The sequence below is a fragment of the Erithacus rubecula genome, assembly GCF_903797595.1.
Source record: "Erithacus rubecula genome assembly, chromosome: 9".
Taxonomy (NCBI): Eukaryota; Metazoa; Chordata; class Aves; order Passeriformes; family Muscicapidae; genus Erithacus; species Erithacus rubecula.
The window spans coordinates 4,401,700-4,418,376 of NC_136660.1; the positions used below are offsets into that span (position 1 = coordinate 4,401,700).

The window sequence follows — 16,677 nt, forward strand, 5'->3', positions numbered from 1 at the left end:
GTGTTGCAGGGCCCACCTGCATTAACATGGGGAGAGCACCTGTGTCCTGGGGGAGGAGAAGGGGCGAAGGCAAGTGGAGCCACGGACCTGGGCATGTTGGGAAGCAGGTGCACATGTCTTCACAACTCCTTCAGTGTACAAACTCGGTGAGGGTTTCGGGCCAGAGAGGCATATGGATGTCCCCCCTTACTGAGGAGAGAATGGGGCTCAGAGAGGTGTTTTGGATACTCCGTTGTGTCCTGGACCTGGCTGCCTTTTGCTCAGAGCTTTCACGAATAGTATGTAAGTAGACAAAATTATATTTCATACAGGGGTTTTGGGAGGTCTCTTCTAGTATAGTGGCTTTTGCTTTTGTCCATCTTTCTAGGGAAATGAATTCAGTTGTCTGTGCTGCTCCAATGTTGGCATATTAGCCCAAACATTCCCCTCAGCCTTGCCAGCAGCTGCCTCAGGAACATTTGAAAATGCTTTCAGGGTCTTTTGTAAGAAGGTGTCTATTTTTATTGGTCTGGGGAGGTAAGAACCTTGTCCAAACCCTGCCAATTCTGACTGCTGCCCTGAAGTTACCACAGCTTTTGAAGTAATCCCTCTTAAGAAGCACCAGGAACTTGAAACAGTTGCCTCTCCAGTTGGAGAGGTGTCTGAACATAGGTGTCCAGGACCATTTTAGACCCTTTTGGCCTTCAAAGCATCCCTACACACATCCCTTGCATATGTAGTTGAAGTCTGTGGGAGACCTGGGGTGTCTCAGAGGCTTTTCTGATGGATACTACAGTATCTAAAATGGTTTTAGAATCCCATTTAGAATCCCAATCCCAGCTGAATCCCATTCCTCGTTTGATAACTCAAAATGATGGGTCAAAAATGTTCAAATAAAATGAGCATTCTTCACACCTCTCATTTGTGAGTCTATCAAAACAAAGACAATTGCTGTTCACCTCTAGAGTCATTTGCTTCAAAAATAAAACACTGATGCAGTTACAAAGATCTAATGATCAAAAAAGTGTAAGAGGGATCCTTTACATAAATCCACTTGTCTATGTTGACCTTTGCAGTGAAGTGAATTGGTGAATTGTGTTTTTGTTCTTAACTTTTAAGTAACATTCGTGAAGTAAATGACAGCTAAAAAATGCTAAGAAATAAAAACTGCAGGTGATGAGATTTATACTTGATATATTTTTAATACAGTACTCAGAAAATTAAATTGAACTCCCGCAGCTTTCTTATCTGTCTGTTGCTGTTCATGTCTTCTAAATTCATGAGTTGCAGGTGAGAAAAGAATGATTTTCTTTTTTCAAGGTTTAAGCTTCAAATATGAACCTGAGAGGAATGAATTATGAATAAAATTGCATGCTTAATATGGCAATACCAAGTGTATTTCCCTGTAATAAATTATTATATAATCTAGGAAAGTCTCCTTAGTTTATGTTAAGAAAATGTGATGCTTTTTCATCCATAATCCTTTTTGCTGCATTCCTTCTATGCATCTCTAAGTGCAGAAAACACTTTTGAAATCAGTTGGCCATTGCATGACAGGGCTTAAATAAATGTGATTGATTTTTTTTCCTGTTCCTTGCAATTGTTTCAGTACTGTCAGTTCAGTATGTCCAAGTTGGTGGTTTTTTTTTTTTTTTCCCCTATTCTCCCTTGTAGTCACAATATGTGCTCCTTCCTTAGGTTTGGTTTTTTCCCCCTCATTCCTTCTTGAGTCTCCCTAGTGCTGTTAGGTGGTGTCAGGTTACTCAACCTTTAGGCCATCTGTGCCCTTTTTGCCTCTAAATCAACTAAAAATGGCGAAACTGCTTTGGTTGAAATTTTCCAAAATGAAAATGTGGACCTCATTCAAATTTTCAGACTGAATGATTTAAGGCTTTCAGTCTCCAGCAGAACAGATGGAAATATTGAGCAACCTCTGCCCTTCAGGAGTTTTAGGAGGGTTTTTTTCTTCCACGTATATTGTAAAATGCCCTTCATGGTACTCATACCCATTTTTTAAATGGCTGCCTTGGAGGAAAATCTTACAAATGGGAGATTATCAATCTAGAAGTGTGTTTTGAGTGTTTTGTGAAGGTGAGTGAAGGAGATGTGCATTGTATCTATATCTGATTGTGGATTTACAGTAGTGGCCTTTGACTTCCTTCTTCCCCTTTCCGTTCTCATATTCAGCCCGAACCTCATGGATTTTTGAGGGGGGCTTTGCCACTGCCTTCTCTGGTGTCTGATTTAGGTTCTAAAAGCCCCGTGTCAGACCTGGTTTGTGAGGCTAGGACTGAGCTTGGGTGCCTCTCAGTGGTATTTTCAGTAGCTCCTTGTGGGTGAAGTCGGGCAGTACCATTTTGGGAGGAGTTCCAGTGGAGTGCTGCCCTCCCATTTTGCTCCTTACCTACTGGGGCTGACAGGCATCCATTTGCAGCCTGGTTGTGGGTGCCCGTGGAGTCCAGCTGCATCAAGAGGAGTTCTTCACACAGCTGTTTCCAGGAGCTCCTTTCATTGCAGTCTTGATTCAAAAGGTAAGATTGAAGAAGAATGTGGGCAGCTTTCCTCTTAGTGCAAGTGCATGAAGCTACAAATGGAACCACAGCTGCCTAATAAAATAATCACTCCAAAAGTTTAAAGGCTGGTTTTCTCAGTTAGCTTTATAAAAAATCAACTTTTAAACATGATTAAAAAAAAAAAAAATCTGAATTTTATAAATATTTTAATCATCGTGGTTTTATCACTTCAAGCCAGTAGCCGAAGTTGTGTAGTGTGCTCGTGCATTTTCCAAATATGAGAAGCTGTTTTGGCATATTGGAAAAGGAAGGATAAAGTGTTGTATGGATGCTATTACTTTAAGAAGTTTAGCTTGTCTTCTGGTACTTTGCTGGATCTTGCACCTAATTGAAGGAAGGTTTGTGTAAATGTACGTTGATTACACCTCAGTGGGAAAGTGATGAGTTATTGCACAATTTTGTACCATTTCAAAAAAATTTTGAAATATAAAAAAGTATTAATTATAATAGAGGGCTAAAGGGGGGCTGTTACATTCAGTGTAACATTGTGCATATTTCAATGGATACACTTCTCTGTTAGGTGAAATTGAAGACAAGAGCTGTGTTCAGACATAGTGAAGCCCCAGAGATATCCAACAGCAAAAATTAGTTGTCATGACAGGCATTTAGGAATAAACCACAAGGAATTGTTAAAGAAACCATAATGAATTGTTTTTTTCTAGTGCAAATCTGTCAAACTAGGAAATGTTGAGAAATCGATTTACCCTGGAACCAAGTTTGGTTGGTTTTTTTTTCCCTCTCTCTCTGTATAAAAAGTATCAGTCACCTTTGCTGCCTTTAATTTTGGGGTTGTTTTGGGCATGTCTGTAAGCAGTGGAGAAGAATACTACTATTCTAGAATACTAAAACACTATTTAGATCACTAGACAAAACCTTTATATCAGTTGGAAGACAGCTCTGTGAAATGGTACATGCTTGTGAATCACCCTGGAGTAGGGCATGGGTAGGAAACAACCAAATCTCTTGGCAAAATCAGTAGCAGCTCTACAAAGAAGAAACCCTATTTTTGACCTCTTTGCAGTTGAGGCACATTTTTAAAGCAAAACTGCAGAGTGTAATGTAATAGATAACTATCAGCAAATAGCAATAAGGGGTAATAGGGAATTGTATTTACAGTGAATAAAATTTGAAACCTTTCAGTAGCACCTCTTGGAATTTCTATTGTCTATTACTCTCATGAGTTAAACAATATCCTATTTTTAGTGAAAGGTCAACTTGAACTGTATTTGAACAGGGTCTCTGGTTCTGAACACAGATAGGAACACTTTAAATGTGATAACAGAAGGGAGGGCTTGGAGCCAGACCTCCTTAACCTATCGTCAGGAGCTCAGATAACCATCCATGGAAGAGCTGTGTGCCACTTAAATAGAGAGGAGTCCTTGTTCAAACTGCACACAGTGAAAATAGCACTGAGACTCATGTGGAAGGATTTTGGTTTTTATTTAAGAATTTCAGATAGGTCCAAAATACATTAATGATCTTTTTTTTAAATGAAATGCTGCCATCTGATGTCACACCACCTTCTTTTGTGGTTGTTGTGGTGGGTTTTTTTTTTTTTTTCCAGTTTTTTTATTTTTATTTTTTTTTAAGGTAAGTGCTTTTTCAGTTCCTTAAATATTGGAACTCTAGTTTTCAGAACAAATACTCCAGTACCTGCAAAAATGTACGTGGAAGGAATGTTACAGACATTAGATTATTAAAGTATTTCTAGCCTAAGCTGTATTATGTTAATTCTGCTGTCACCCACAGTGGTGCATATCCAGTGGAACTCCACTGATGAGCGAAATTATTTAGTTTACTGGTAGTGAGATAATGTCAGGTTCCCTAGTTTCCATGTTATACTTCAGTGGGGAGATTTTTCTTGCAGTGGCTGCTCAGGGCAGTTACACATTTTTGGATAGCTGTTGTCTGAGAAACAGTCCAGAGTGGCAGTACTAAGCCAAAGGCTGTGGAGCTGCTCAGGCTGCAGGGTTCACACTTCTGCTGGAACATCTCCTGGTATTTGAGTGTGTGTTCACCAAAGGAAGGATTCTGATAGGATGTTTAAGGGAGGTGATTTCTGACCTTCCTGGGAGTAAGCAATACCAGTGTCAGGGCAACTTTAACATAGGAGTATGGAAGAGAGATGGTCTTCTATAGATTTATAGTGTCTGAAAAGGTTTTACTCTCCTCAGCCTGCTTTTTGGCCTCAATTAAAGAATGTGTAGGTAAAGTGCTTCAGTAGTGTTATGGTTTTATTCCAGTACTCTGCCACTGGCATTCTCTCTGATCTTGAGCAAATATTATTTCCTCTGTAATTCTATTTCCTGATTTGATACTGGAACACCACCTCTGCTTGAAACTGTGCTTTGATAGAAAGCACTGTAGGAAAAGTAAATATGATTACTGAGCAAGGAAAAGAGAGCTTGTTCTGAGTGTTATAAACCTGGGAAAATTCTTAAATTTTTATCTCACTAGATAAAAGGAAGTTTTCATGAGAGAAGTTTATTAAGCTGAAGTAGATTTTTTTTTTGTCTTTTTATGTTTTTTTTCATAAACCTTGATTAAACCTTTTAATGCCATTAGGTCAGTCATGAACTGCTTGCCATGGGGTTTCACCAATATCCATAAAGAACTAGGCTTAGGCTGTTTTCCTTGTTAGATTGATTGTAAGGTATGATGTATCACATTATTTATGCTGAGAACTATGTTGAAGAACTTGGTGGAAATCTTATGTAGTTGTGAATTTTAACTGCTCTTCAGATGCGGATTGAAAAAGTGCTCTAGGGAGAAAGTAAACACAGGCAGAATGAAAAGGAAATGCAAAAGGAAGTGCTGTGGTTTTTTGGTTTTAATTTTTGGGGCTAAGATTAAAAAAAACTTCTGGTTACTTCATTGCCAGTCTACACCTAAATGCAAAGTCTGTTTAAATAAAGGAGCTTTAAGTGAATAAATGTTATGAATGGTTCTGAATCTTGCCATCTTCCCCAGGTCTCCTTTCTGCTGTCTGTGCATTAATAGCCATGTTTCTTGTTGCTAGTGGTAAGAAATGATGAAATCTGAGATGGTTGGAGAGTAGCCTGACAGCTTTGTCTGGAAATTTAAATAATTTAGCAGGTGCTTTATGGGTTTTACCTGATGCTAAATGGGCCAGATCCTTCCCAGGTGTCAGAGATACTACTCCATTCCAGAGCATGGTCTGGCCTGCAGGAGGTCTTCTCTTTGCAGTACAGCAGCATGGACTTTTCTGTGCCTGAGCCAGATTTTGGCATCCTGAATATCTTATTCATGTATCAGCTAGAGAGTTAAAGGGAAATTGTTTTTGTGGCTTCTATGAAGTCTGATTTGTACTTGCAGCACTGACTGTAGAAAAAGACTGACAAATCTTATTCACAGGGTGCTGTTTGTAGCAATGATGCTGTATAAGAAGTACTGAAATTGATAAAGACTAATAAAAAAATTCTGTTATGTATTCTCAGCAATGTTTCATATCTTGGAAATCCTCAGATTCCCTGTCCATATGCATCTTGGTAAAAAATACAAATCCTGACTATTTTGTTTGAATTTTTCTTCATTTTATAGAAGGCAATAGGCCTTTGCATTTTCTGAAATTGCTAGGATAATGCATTGTGTGCCATTGAAGAGTACCATACAATAGAAAAAACAAGAGAGAAAACAAATTCGGTGCCAAGTTCCCGGGTGTGAGCTTTGTGAATCCCTTTGCTGTCCAGTTCAGGAGTCTGAGAGTGAGTCATTGCCTCCAGACTGCAACAGGCATACAGTCAGAATGCATGGCAAGGCAGTTGCTGTGCTGAAGATTCCAAGAATAATCACTGGAAGTACAAGTAATTTCATGCTTTGTATCATCTAATTGTTCAAAACCTTTTCAGCTCCAAACTTTTTGCTGTGCTTGTGCTCTGCTATACAGCTTTAAGGATGCCCATCCCCCTGCCACCCCTCCAGCAGCCGCTGTGTGCTGTCACTCATCCTGAAATACACTGGGGAGCTTGTCAGGCAGTGCCTTGCAGATGCCTCAGAAGCCCAATGGTGAGCCGAGGCACTTGCACTGAAGTTCCTAACACAAGGAAATTACATAGACAGTTGTTTTAGTGCTGAATATGGACCATATGTTTTCTAGGATAGGTGAGTGATGCACTGTTGGCTTTCTAACAATCTAGCAGGAAATGGATTCTAAAGTAAAGGTTTTCTAATTGATGCAGAATGTCTTTGGCTCTGCTTTCTGACACTTATTAGTTAATGTCTGTGTACAGTGTACTTACAGATTCTAAAAAAAAGCTGCAGGAACTGTGTTCATGTTGCATTGCAGAGGATATAGACTTTGGCTGTTTTTCCAATGTCTTTTTCTTCTGGTACCAAAAGACTCAATAGTTTTGGCATCTGATGAAAAGACAAAATTTTCATTATCTTGAGGTTGGTAGCACTTGGTAGCACAGGTGGTTGCTTTTCTGGCTGTTCTGGGACACAACTGCGTCTTGTAACACATGCTTAACATCCTAAGTGTTGTAAGAGCTGCTGGTGTACAGGGCTGAGATTGCCTCCTGGAAAGGTTAATCTGACTGAGTGTGAGGTTATGCAGCCTTTTACCAAAATATATCACAGTTAAGGCCCCTGCTGTAGTTAGGGGGGTGTTATATTGGAACAGACAAGTGCATTAAAACCAAAAAAAAATGGAAGGTGGGATTTTCATTTTTTCCTGAGGCAAGCATCAGATTTTGTCATCTTAATGAATATGATCTGAAAGGACAGAGGTTCACTGAGAAAGCAGAAATGCCAGAGAAAATCCCAGGATGGCCGTGTTTTTTTGTTTCTATCACCTCTTGTCCTTGCCTTAATTAAAAAAAAAGTAATTAAAGAATCCAATTTAAATATTGATTAGCCAATGTGGTATATAACAGTAAGGAGAGCCTGGTAAGCTTAAAAATGTAGTCAGATTATCAAAATAATTTAAGATCTTGTAGTTTTTGCTGTATTGGCTTGCAAAACTGTTTCTATCTTTCTGCTTTAAGGAAGTTTCAGGAAGCATTAGAATTTTACTTTAAAAATATTGCTGTAATCAGCAGGTGAGCCCTTAAGTGAGTTATTTATATCTTAGAATATAATTGAAATTTTCAGAGACAATAGTTTTTGCAATTGACTTTCAGTTGATGTTTCATTATGGGCCTGACTCAAGGCTAAAAGCTTAACTGCTTTTGAACACAGGGCTCCAGCAAAGAATAAAAATGCTGATGTTAGACAATGGGATAAGAGTAAGAAACAAACAAACAAGCAAAAAACACAGAACAACCCAGAAGAGGCAAAGTCAAGACACATGGATTCACATTTTTTCTGACCTGGAAAAATGGCGTTGGATTTGTGATACTTCCCGAGTTTGAGAGTGCTCTGTGGTGGGATTCTGGAGCACAGGGATCCTCTAGTAACAGGAATTGGCTTTAATTACAACTCCACATTTATCTGCCAAAGTTTAAAAAAAACATATTATTGCAGATGAGAAGCAGAGGAGATTGTGCTGTGAGAATGGAGAGCAAGCAGCAGAAAGCTTTTATTTTTCCATTTTGAGCAAAGAAGGTGCTGACTCTCTTCTATCAAGGACCTGTGGGGAAGCCACTGCAAAGTAAAAGCATGAGGGTATCTGCAAGAAAATAACCTGAGTCAGCTATAGGTTTCTTTAGGGCCCAGTAGAAGCACCAAGTGCTGTCTCCATCTGGTGTACTTGTCCCCTTGTCACTGGTGTCTGTTTGACCAGAAAAGAATTCACAGCACAGTCGATGCTGTCTGCTTGCAACTGTTGTGATGGGCATTTCTAGACTTCTCTTTCCATTCATATCTGTGGAAGGAAAAGTGTTTTTTCTTCTGGTCAGTCTGATCTCAGGTTTCTTTTTTCTTTGTCTTTTGGCTCAGAATTAAAGCTGAAAAATCAGTTCATTCCATATCCTATCACCTGGCTGGATGCAGCTGAATTTGTGGGAACTTAGGTCTGCCACTAGCATGGTTTGTAATAAAAGAAAAACTTGGTGCTTGTGTAACCTTTAATAAGAATGGCAAAACCCTAAATTGCTTTATACCTTAATTCTTCAATTACTGCTCATATTGTCTTTGCTTTTAAGTGAAGTGTGGGTAGCTCTTGAGATCCATTTCTACCCCAAACCTACTGTGGTGTATTAAATCAGTGCTAGGTTCACTGGAAGGTGACAATATATCTCTCCAGCCTGTACAATTGCAGTACATTATTACTGTATTATACAGCAGCAATGGTTGTAATAAGTCTTGCTTTAAAAGGACACATATCCATTATTTGTGTATTTGAAGTCTTCCTTGGCTAACAAGGCTTTGCCAAGTTGTGTTTTATAGGAATTTACGTTACTGCAAAATTTAAAATGTCTTTTATTTTGGGGTGGTAATCGGTTGCAATCCAACTAAAGCAGTTATAATTCTTTGTTGACACACACACATTTCAGGCTAATGGCCTGAGCCATGGCCCAGTTAACTTGGTGAAAACTATTAATTCACATCAGTAGATTCTGCATCAAGTTCCTAATTAATGATTTATTCACTTTAAAGACCTTACTTAGCTTTACTTCCATCTTATTGATTTCAGTATTAGGTTTTCTCAACTTAATCTGTCTTGACACTTTAAAAATATTTGTTATTGCAGGGTATAAAATAACTAAATGTTTCACTTTTGCCCGCTGTTAATTTCCAGAAATCTTAAGAGCTGCTGTATTTGCTTTTTGTTCTTAAGGTGCTTATTATAACCCCTGTAATTTGGCACATGGGATAAGATACAGATGGTGTGCACATAGCATTAATGTTTTTGTTTTGTGATAAATTTAGTAATGGAATTTAATTTTTTTTGCTTTAAAGCTCCTTTTTAGACTTGTAGAGGACTTTTATTCAATGGTATTCTAATTCAATTATCCTTTTTGTATTTTTTAAACACGAAGTCAATGTAGAAATGTGTAAGTGAATATAAGGAGTTATATGTACTTTAAATCTATGATTTTGCAGTTTATGTAAGTACCAATATATTTTTTTCACAATTTAGAAATGGGGAATTGGAAAAGCTAATTGTATGTCTTGAAATCCTAAGCCTGATATGAAGCAAGTTCATACTCACATGGGCAGTCTCTGGGCTCTGACAGAAGGCAATGAGGCTTGTAGTCATTGTTAATTGGCTTATTGCACTTCTCTTGTTTTGTACCCAGGTGAAATGTCAACCAAAGTGCCAAACATTAAACTGAAAATTGATCCTCGGAATCTGCAGATCCAGACATTTACAGTGGAGAAATTACTGGAACCACTGATAATTCAGGTATTTAAAGTTGCAGATAAACTGGATAACCACCGAGGGAAGGGAATTAGAACCTGGACTAAGGACATTATCCTGAAAGCCACACCCACAGCTCTCCTGCACGTGCACTTTTCTCTGGGTCAGGAGCTCTTCCAGATTGAGTCATTCATCTGGTCACTTCCAGCTTTGCCACCCAGTCTGTCATAGTAAATGCTGCATGTTCTGGCTGGTCTCTTGCACAGTGGTATCTGAGAGGTGCTTAAATGTAGAATACACTGCAAATGGATTTCCAGTGCATGAAATAAGTAATTCTTTAAAAATAAAGTTGTGCTTTCCCCATTTTAAGCTTTGCCTCTCCCTAACTCATCCAGTTTCTTTTCTTTTATTAATTATTCATTGTATTTGAATTTTTAAAATTTTTGTCTTTTCCTCCATTACTCATTTTTTCCCTTCTGGAAGGTTATTTTGCTCAGAAAGTAACCTTTGCTTTTCTATCATAACTTCATTTCCGGCTGCTATTAACTGAGCTGCCTCTCTCTCATTTGTCCACCTTTTTTTACTTATTTTTAGCTGGATGTGATTGATGGTGTAAAACCCCTCAGTTTACCAGGTCAATGGTTTGTGGAAGCTGTCAAGGATATGTGGATGGATTATAAAATTAGTTTCAAAGTAGTAAGAATAGATGTCTTGATAGACTGAATTTAAAAACCTCTTGTAGATCAGTAGGTCAGACTGTGCTCAGGCAGTTGCAACACTGTGGGTGTTTTTAGAGGAAGTAAAGAAATTTTGGTTTGAGTTTTGCAGGATTGAAGAAACCTGACAAAACAAAGAAAGTGCAGTCCCAGAATAAAACAAAGAAACCATCTAAGTTTTGGGGTTTTTTTTTCTTCTCAGCTCTTCTCAACCACTGAAAAGCTTGAGGCTGTTCAAATTGGAAATACTTTGGTTCTCAGAGAAAATTTTGACTGTCTGTTCTCTCTCTTAAGCTTAATGCTTTGCTTGTTTCAGACCTGTAGAAGGAAAACTTATGTTTTGAGTGGATCCTTTGAAAGAAAATGTTGAAAATATAAAAGTAGGGATTAAAGCTTATATTCAATGAGGGGTGATTGAGAGGCTGGAAAGGTAATGAATGAGAATTAATCTGTGATTATAAAGAGAATCAATCCAGTCACAGATAAATGATGTTCTTGCCAGATTCACTTTAGCAACAGCTGCTTGGAACACAGTTTAACTTAATTTTGAGATTTCTGTTGTAATTTATTTATTTAATACTCTTGTAATGCTGTGGCAAGAAAGAAGCAATGGACGTTCTTGAGGTTCTCAGAAGTCTGTCCTAGCCAGTTCTGCTGAGTATTAGGGCAGTCATCAGATTAGCAGCATCAATATAGGAAAAAACTGAGGCAAAACCAGCCTGGGATGTAACTAGGAAGTAGTTGTGGAAATAGCAGCAAATCACTTGCTGAATTGCCTCTCTTCTCTGCACTGTGCAATTGGCAGGGGTGATTACTATGAAACTCTGAAAATAGCATAGCAACTATTTTGTGTAAACTCTTCTGTGAGTTGGCAACTTCTCTATCCTTGGAATAAAACAATGTCCCTGAATTGCCCTGGGGTTTTCCCTCTGTCTGTGTGTGGCTTTTATTTGATTCCAAGTGTTTTGAGGATGTTAGTTTTGAACAGAAGGCTTCTCAGTTTAGTTCTCAATCAACACATCTGGCATATTAAAAAAGGTTGTTGCCAAAGTCAGCATGGCTCAGCTGACACAATGTGTAGAAAAATGCCTGCATTTTGGAGTCCCTTGGATCACTTGGATGAAAAACAGGCAAGTTGAAAGGCGTGTGTTCCCATCTGTCACCCACACCACAGACCATAGGGAAAACACACACTGTTGGTTTTAGTTCTGAATATGGTGAGTTTACCTTCTGCTCACTGGGTGGGATCAGCCAGTGTTTGTTTGTATGGGCAATACTTTGAGTTTGAAACGGTGGGCAGGGGTTCTGATGTGTTCATTAGTCACTGAGTTCATGTCTTTTCTTAAATGCCTAGGGATTGACATCTAGTTATGCTGCACTACATTATTAACAAAAAAGAATGATTTGTGATTGATGCTTAAAAATACTTTTTATATTAAGATAAGGGTGAAGCAACTATTACAATACTCAAGGTACGAAGACATCACTCCCTGAACTACTGCACAACTGAGAGATTGTCTCTAAGTGCTGCTTGTAACTGAATATAGCATTGGAAGTACTGCTTCAGAGTTTCCTAGAAACTCAGTATTTGGCATAACCATGGCCCCACAAGAAACCTCACCCTTCAGCCTATAAGCAATGACAATAACAAGCAACAGCAGCACCATGCAGCTCTGTCAGTGTGGTGGCACATGGCCTAGAAAAGGGCTTAAAAACCCCTTGTGCCCTTAGCACAACCCTGCTGCTCCTACCAGAGCTAGCTGGGGAATCTGCTGTGCATGGCAGCAAGAGGGTGTTCACAGCTGGGAGATCCAGGAGCAGGATTCATGGGGAAATGCTTTTCTTTTCTCTTAGAAAGTTGTCAGTGATTGTATATTCTGCTACTACAGTACAAGCCCTGTTGACAGTGGCACACTGTATTAGTCTGTAGTTCAATTCTTTCTGGGTAGGACTGTATAAAGGTTTCACATTCCTCATTGGGGTTTTGTGTTAGAGAAATTCAGAGTAGCTTTTCTGTTTTCCATTATCTCCATGAGCAAAGAGCTATCTAACAAATTTTGACTCGTATTTGAGATCACCTGCTGCCTCCAATATTTCCTGACAGTGATGCTGAAGATGTAGGGTCTTACAGTCAAGGGTTTTCACCTGCAGGAATGATCATTTTTAAAAACTTTTTCATTTGTTTTATTTCCTTTCCTCCTCAGCATATCAATGAACAGTATATAGAATGATATTTTGCATTTAAAAAAAGTAATTTTTTTTGCTACAGTAAAAACCTGTGAAGTAGAATATATTATTTTCTAGTGAAATAGTGATTAAAGGCTTAAAATTTATTAACAAACCTTTTATTCGGTAGTATTTTTTGGTCCACTTCTAATTTTGGTAGTGTTTTATGCCTTTCTTGTTGGAAGTATTAGCCTGTAATCTCTAACTCATTCTTAAATATATGGTCATTGAAACTGTCTTAAAGGTTCTTAACCTGACATTGGAGAGTTTGTAAAAATAAGAGATAAAGATTTTTATTCCCAGTGCATTCTCTATCAGCTGGCTGATTTATGTGCCATAAATAATTCCATTTTCTCCTTTGAGTCAGAAAAATACCCAAGCCTTCTTCATCTTTAACAATCTGAGCCAGAGTTATTTATGTTGCTCTCTCCCTTGTGGCATGCCAAAGCAGTTGATGTCAAGTGGATAGTCCTTTCCCACTCATGTTGCACATGAATGGTGCAGGGGTCAAGGCTTTTAAGTTTCACAGATGTGTTTATAGAAATGTTACCCAGAGGATATTCCACAGCTCTGTTCAGCAGTAATGATTCATGAAAAGCACTCAAGTGCATGAATTCATGGACAAGATCTGAAGGTGAGCTGAGGCACGTGTAGCATTGTACTACTCTTGTTCTGGCAGAGAGAACAGGGTAGGATGATGAAAAAGAGTCAGTGAACTTCATGAAAATAAGATGTGCTTTAAAATATCTTTATAACACTTAAAAATGTTTTGGGAGTGTCTCTTTAGTGTTACAGCTCAAGCAATGCCTTAGAGAATAGTCTTTCAGAAACATTCTGTTGGAGTGTGGAGGCTGTACTCAGATGATGAGGAATGTGGAGTGGGATGGTCTATAAAAATAAGTTCTTTATGGATGTTGAAGAGCCTTGGTAAAGATACAATTCGGATTAAGCTGCAGTAAATCCAAATTCTGGGCAATTTGATGTACAATTTTAGTGTTGAGAGCACCCTGAAGAATTTGGAGGTGCTGAGCTCTGGCCACTGGGATACCCCTTTGGTAAGAAGAGAAAGCATTTTGAAAGGTGTCTGTTCTCATTTTGGGTACTTGTTCTGGGACACCCTGCAAGACTTATGCTGGAAGTATGGGAAGACCCAGCACTTCTGAAGAGAAAGAACATGTGGGTGCTGGCTGACAGCATCTGAACATGAGCCAGCGTGTGCCCAGGTGGTCAAGAAGGCCAGTAGGAGCCTGGCTTGTGTCAGAACTGGTGTGGCCAGCAGGACCAGGGCATGGTGCAGTGCTGAGGCCACACCTCGAGTCCTCTGTTCAGTTTTGGGCCCCTCATGACAGCAGGGACATGGAGGTGCCTGTCCAGGGAAGGGCAAAGAAGCTGGGGAAGGGGCTGGAGCAGCTGAGGGGGCTCAGCCTGGAGAAAAGGGGGCTCAGGGGTAACTTCTCACTCTATACAACTCCCTGCCATGAGGCTGTGGTGGGATGGGGTTGGTCTCTTCCCGAGTAACAAGTGCTAGGAGAAGAGGAAATGGCCATAAGTTGCAGCAAGGAAAGGTTAGATTGGATATTAAGAAAAGTTCTTTCCCTGAAAGGATTGTCAGGAACAGGCTGCCAAGGGACACGGTGGAGTCACCCTCCCTGGAGGTATTCAAGAAGAACATGGATGTGGTGTTTTTAGGGGCATGGTTTAGTGGTGCACTAGGCAATGGTAGCTTGACAGCTGGACTTGATGATTTTGGAGGTCTTTTCCTACCTTAATTGTTCCATGATTCCTGCCTTGCTGAAGCCTCCTCAGATAGCACTGGTATGTTTTTATTGTATTATGAACAGGTTTTAAAACAAGCAGTGACAGGTGTTGGTATCAGGGTTAATAGAACAGTGACATTTCTGTTAACTTTGCTTTATCCTACAGAAGGAAGAAAACAAAGATGACACATATTGAGTAAAATTGCACCAGATTGAATTCAATACCTTTTGCCCATTCTTGGTGTTTATGCTGAGCTTGCCTGTCTGCCTCTAAAGCAGAGGGAATCTCTTTGTTTATTCTTAGTTATATTTTATTTTTAAGAACAATATAAATTCTCTTGTAGAGCTTAAACCATTATTGTCTCTTGTTTCTTTTAAATGTAGGTTACAACGTTAGTCAACTGTCCACAGAATCCTTCTAGTAAGAAAAAGGGCCGTTCCAAAAGAGCTCGTGTCTTGCTTGCTTCTGTGGAAGAAGCCACTTGGAACCTGTTGGACAAGGGAGAAAACATTGCCAAGGAAGCAGTTGTGTTTAAAGAGGAGCTTCACGCAGCTCTCGCTGATGTGCGGAAAGAGAGTAAGTACCTGGCAAACGATTCAGGCACCACGAGGAGCTGGTGCAGCTGTGCCTGGTGTCCAAGTGATGCTGGCACACCTCTGGTCAATGCATCGTGATGTGAAATGCCTGAACTTGGAGCTGCCTAATCCTGTATTCTGGGATACCACCTGTGAGGAGGTGAGGTGTGCGAGCTCAGCCCCATTGGGAAAAAATACATGTATCAGTGGAAGTTTTGTTGTTTGCAAAGTGGTTTCTTTCTTTTCATGAGGACAGGATGCCTCTTGGTCATTTTAGTGGCTGTTAAGCACGACTAAAAGTTAATGTATATTTTAACTTCTTGATCTGTTTACCTGAATCTCAGATTAAGGCCTTTTAGTTAAAAATTTTAAACCTAAAATCTTGCCTGTTTTATGCATTAATAAGGATTTCAGTGGGGAAGGTATAATAGTTCAATGTGGAGGTATGTTTTGAGAGTAGGAGGAAGATGGATCCTTTGACCTACCATAAGAGTCATCCCCTCCTGATAGAGCAGCTCCTCTCGGGTGAGTTGTGCCATATTCTGTTGTGTCATATTCATCTCTCCATTTTGAACCTGATTCCCAGGACTGGGCTATTTTTTGTGATCTGCAGAGAATGTTGTAGCCATTTTCTTTCAGACTCTCTGTTGTTTTCTTGTTTTACTTTTCCCCATGGAAACTGTGAATATTTGGGTGAGCACAAAGACAATGAGTCACATGACCAACATGCTAAATGTGTTCCTGCAGAAATCACAAGTTAAAGTTCATCTATGTTTTAATGATATTGTCCTACCCTTACTGAAGATGGAACTTAATCAGGTTTTTCTTTAAATGTGAATTTATTTTATTTGATCATCTTGCACATGCAGCTGGAGTGGTTTCTGAGTCTCTGCTGTTGTTCAGGACAGTGATTACTTGCTTTTGGCCTCCTCTGAATCCAGAGATAGCTGTGGTTTAGAGTTTGATCAATGCATAAGGTGTCTGAGATACCTTAAGGTCCTTTGTGATTAAAAGCGTTATGACCAGCAAGTATCACTGTTATCTGTCACACTGAGCAGCTGAGGCTCTTGCAAAATCATTCATTTTGGAGTACTCTTTAAAATGTTAGCCCATCCATTACAGGCTGAGAACACAAGGTAAGAATAAAATATATAGTTTTATATTGATTTTTATACATAGAGAAATTGAAAATGTGAAATATTTTTATATTATTTATGGATTCTCAGCCAAGACCAGAGGTAACTGCAAAAATAAATAATACATAAGGTAGATTATATATACCTCATACATTCTAAAAGAAAGCTAAGGCCATGTTATCACCTATCATTATGCAATGATGAAGTGAGTAGTTGCAGCCCATCTCCCTTCACAAATTTGCCAAACTGCACAGGTTAGTTTTAAGAAATTGTTGAAACAATTGTAAAAAAAAGCAGCAGTTTCTTAATTTTGCAGATATTTTTAATCTTTGAAGCTGTGTGCTATTTTTAATTTGTGGTGTGCTACATCACGTGTAACTTTATTTCCTGTTATTGAGGCCACATTCTGCTGCTGTTAAATGTCTCCTGTTATTTACTTCAAGCTCTTTG

The 16,677-nt window shown here is 39.1% G+C and overlaps 1 protein-coding gene across 5 annotated transcripts in view; it reads left to right on the forward strand.

Moving 5' to 3' along the window:
- The first annotated feature begins 2,482 nt into the window (after window positions 1-2,482).
- CTNNA3 (catenin alpha 3) overlaps window positions 2,483-16,677 on the forward strand; it is a 374,030-nt gene continuing 359,835 nt past the window's right edge. For 2 of the 5 annotated variants that reach the window (XM_079312296.1, XM_079312298.1), the window contains exons 1-3: window positions 4,630-4,759; window positions 9,755-9,861; window positions 14,900-15,092. In XM_079312296.1, the coding sequence (XP_079168422.1) occupies window positions 4,678-4,759; window positions 9,755-9,861; window positions 14,900-15,092 (382 nt within the window). In that variant the 5' untranslated portion in view covers window positions 4,630-4,677. Of the gene's footprint in view, window positions 2,511-4,629; window positions 4,760-6,540; window positions 6,675-9,754; window positions 9,862-14,899; window positions 15,093-16,677 lie in introns of those variants that run through there. The other 3 variants (XR_013775088.1, XM_079312297.1, XM_079312299.1) reach the window with 2 other exon arrangements.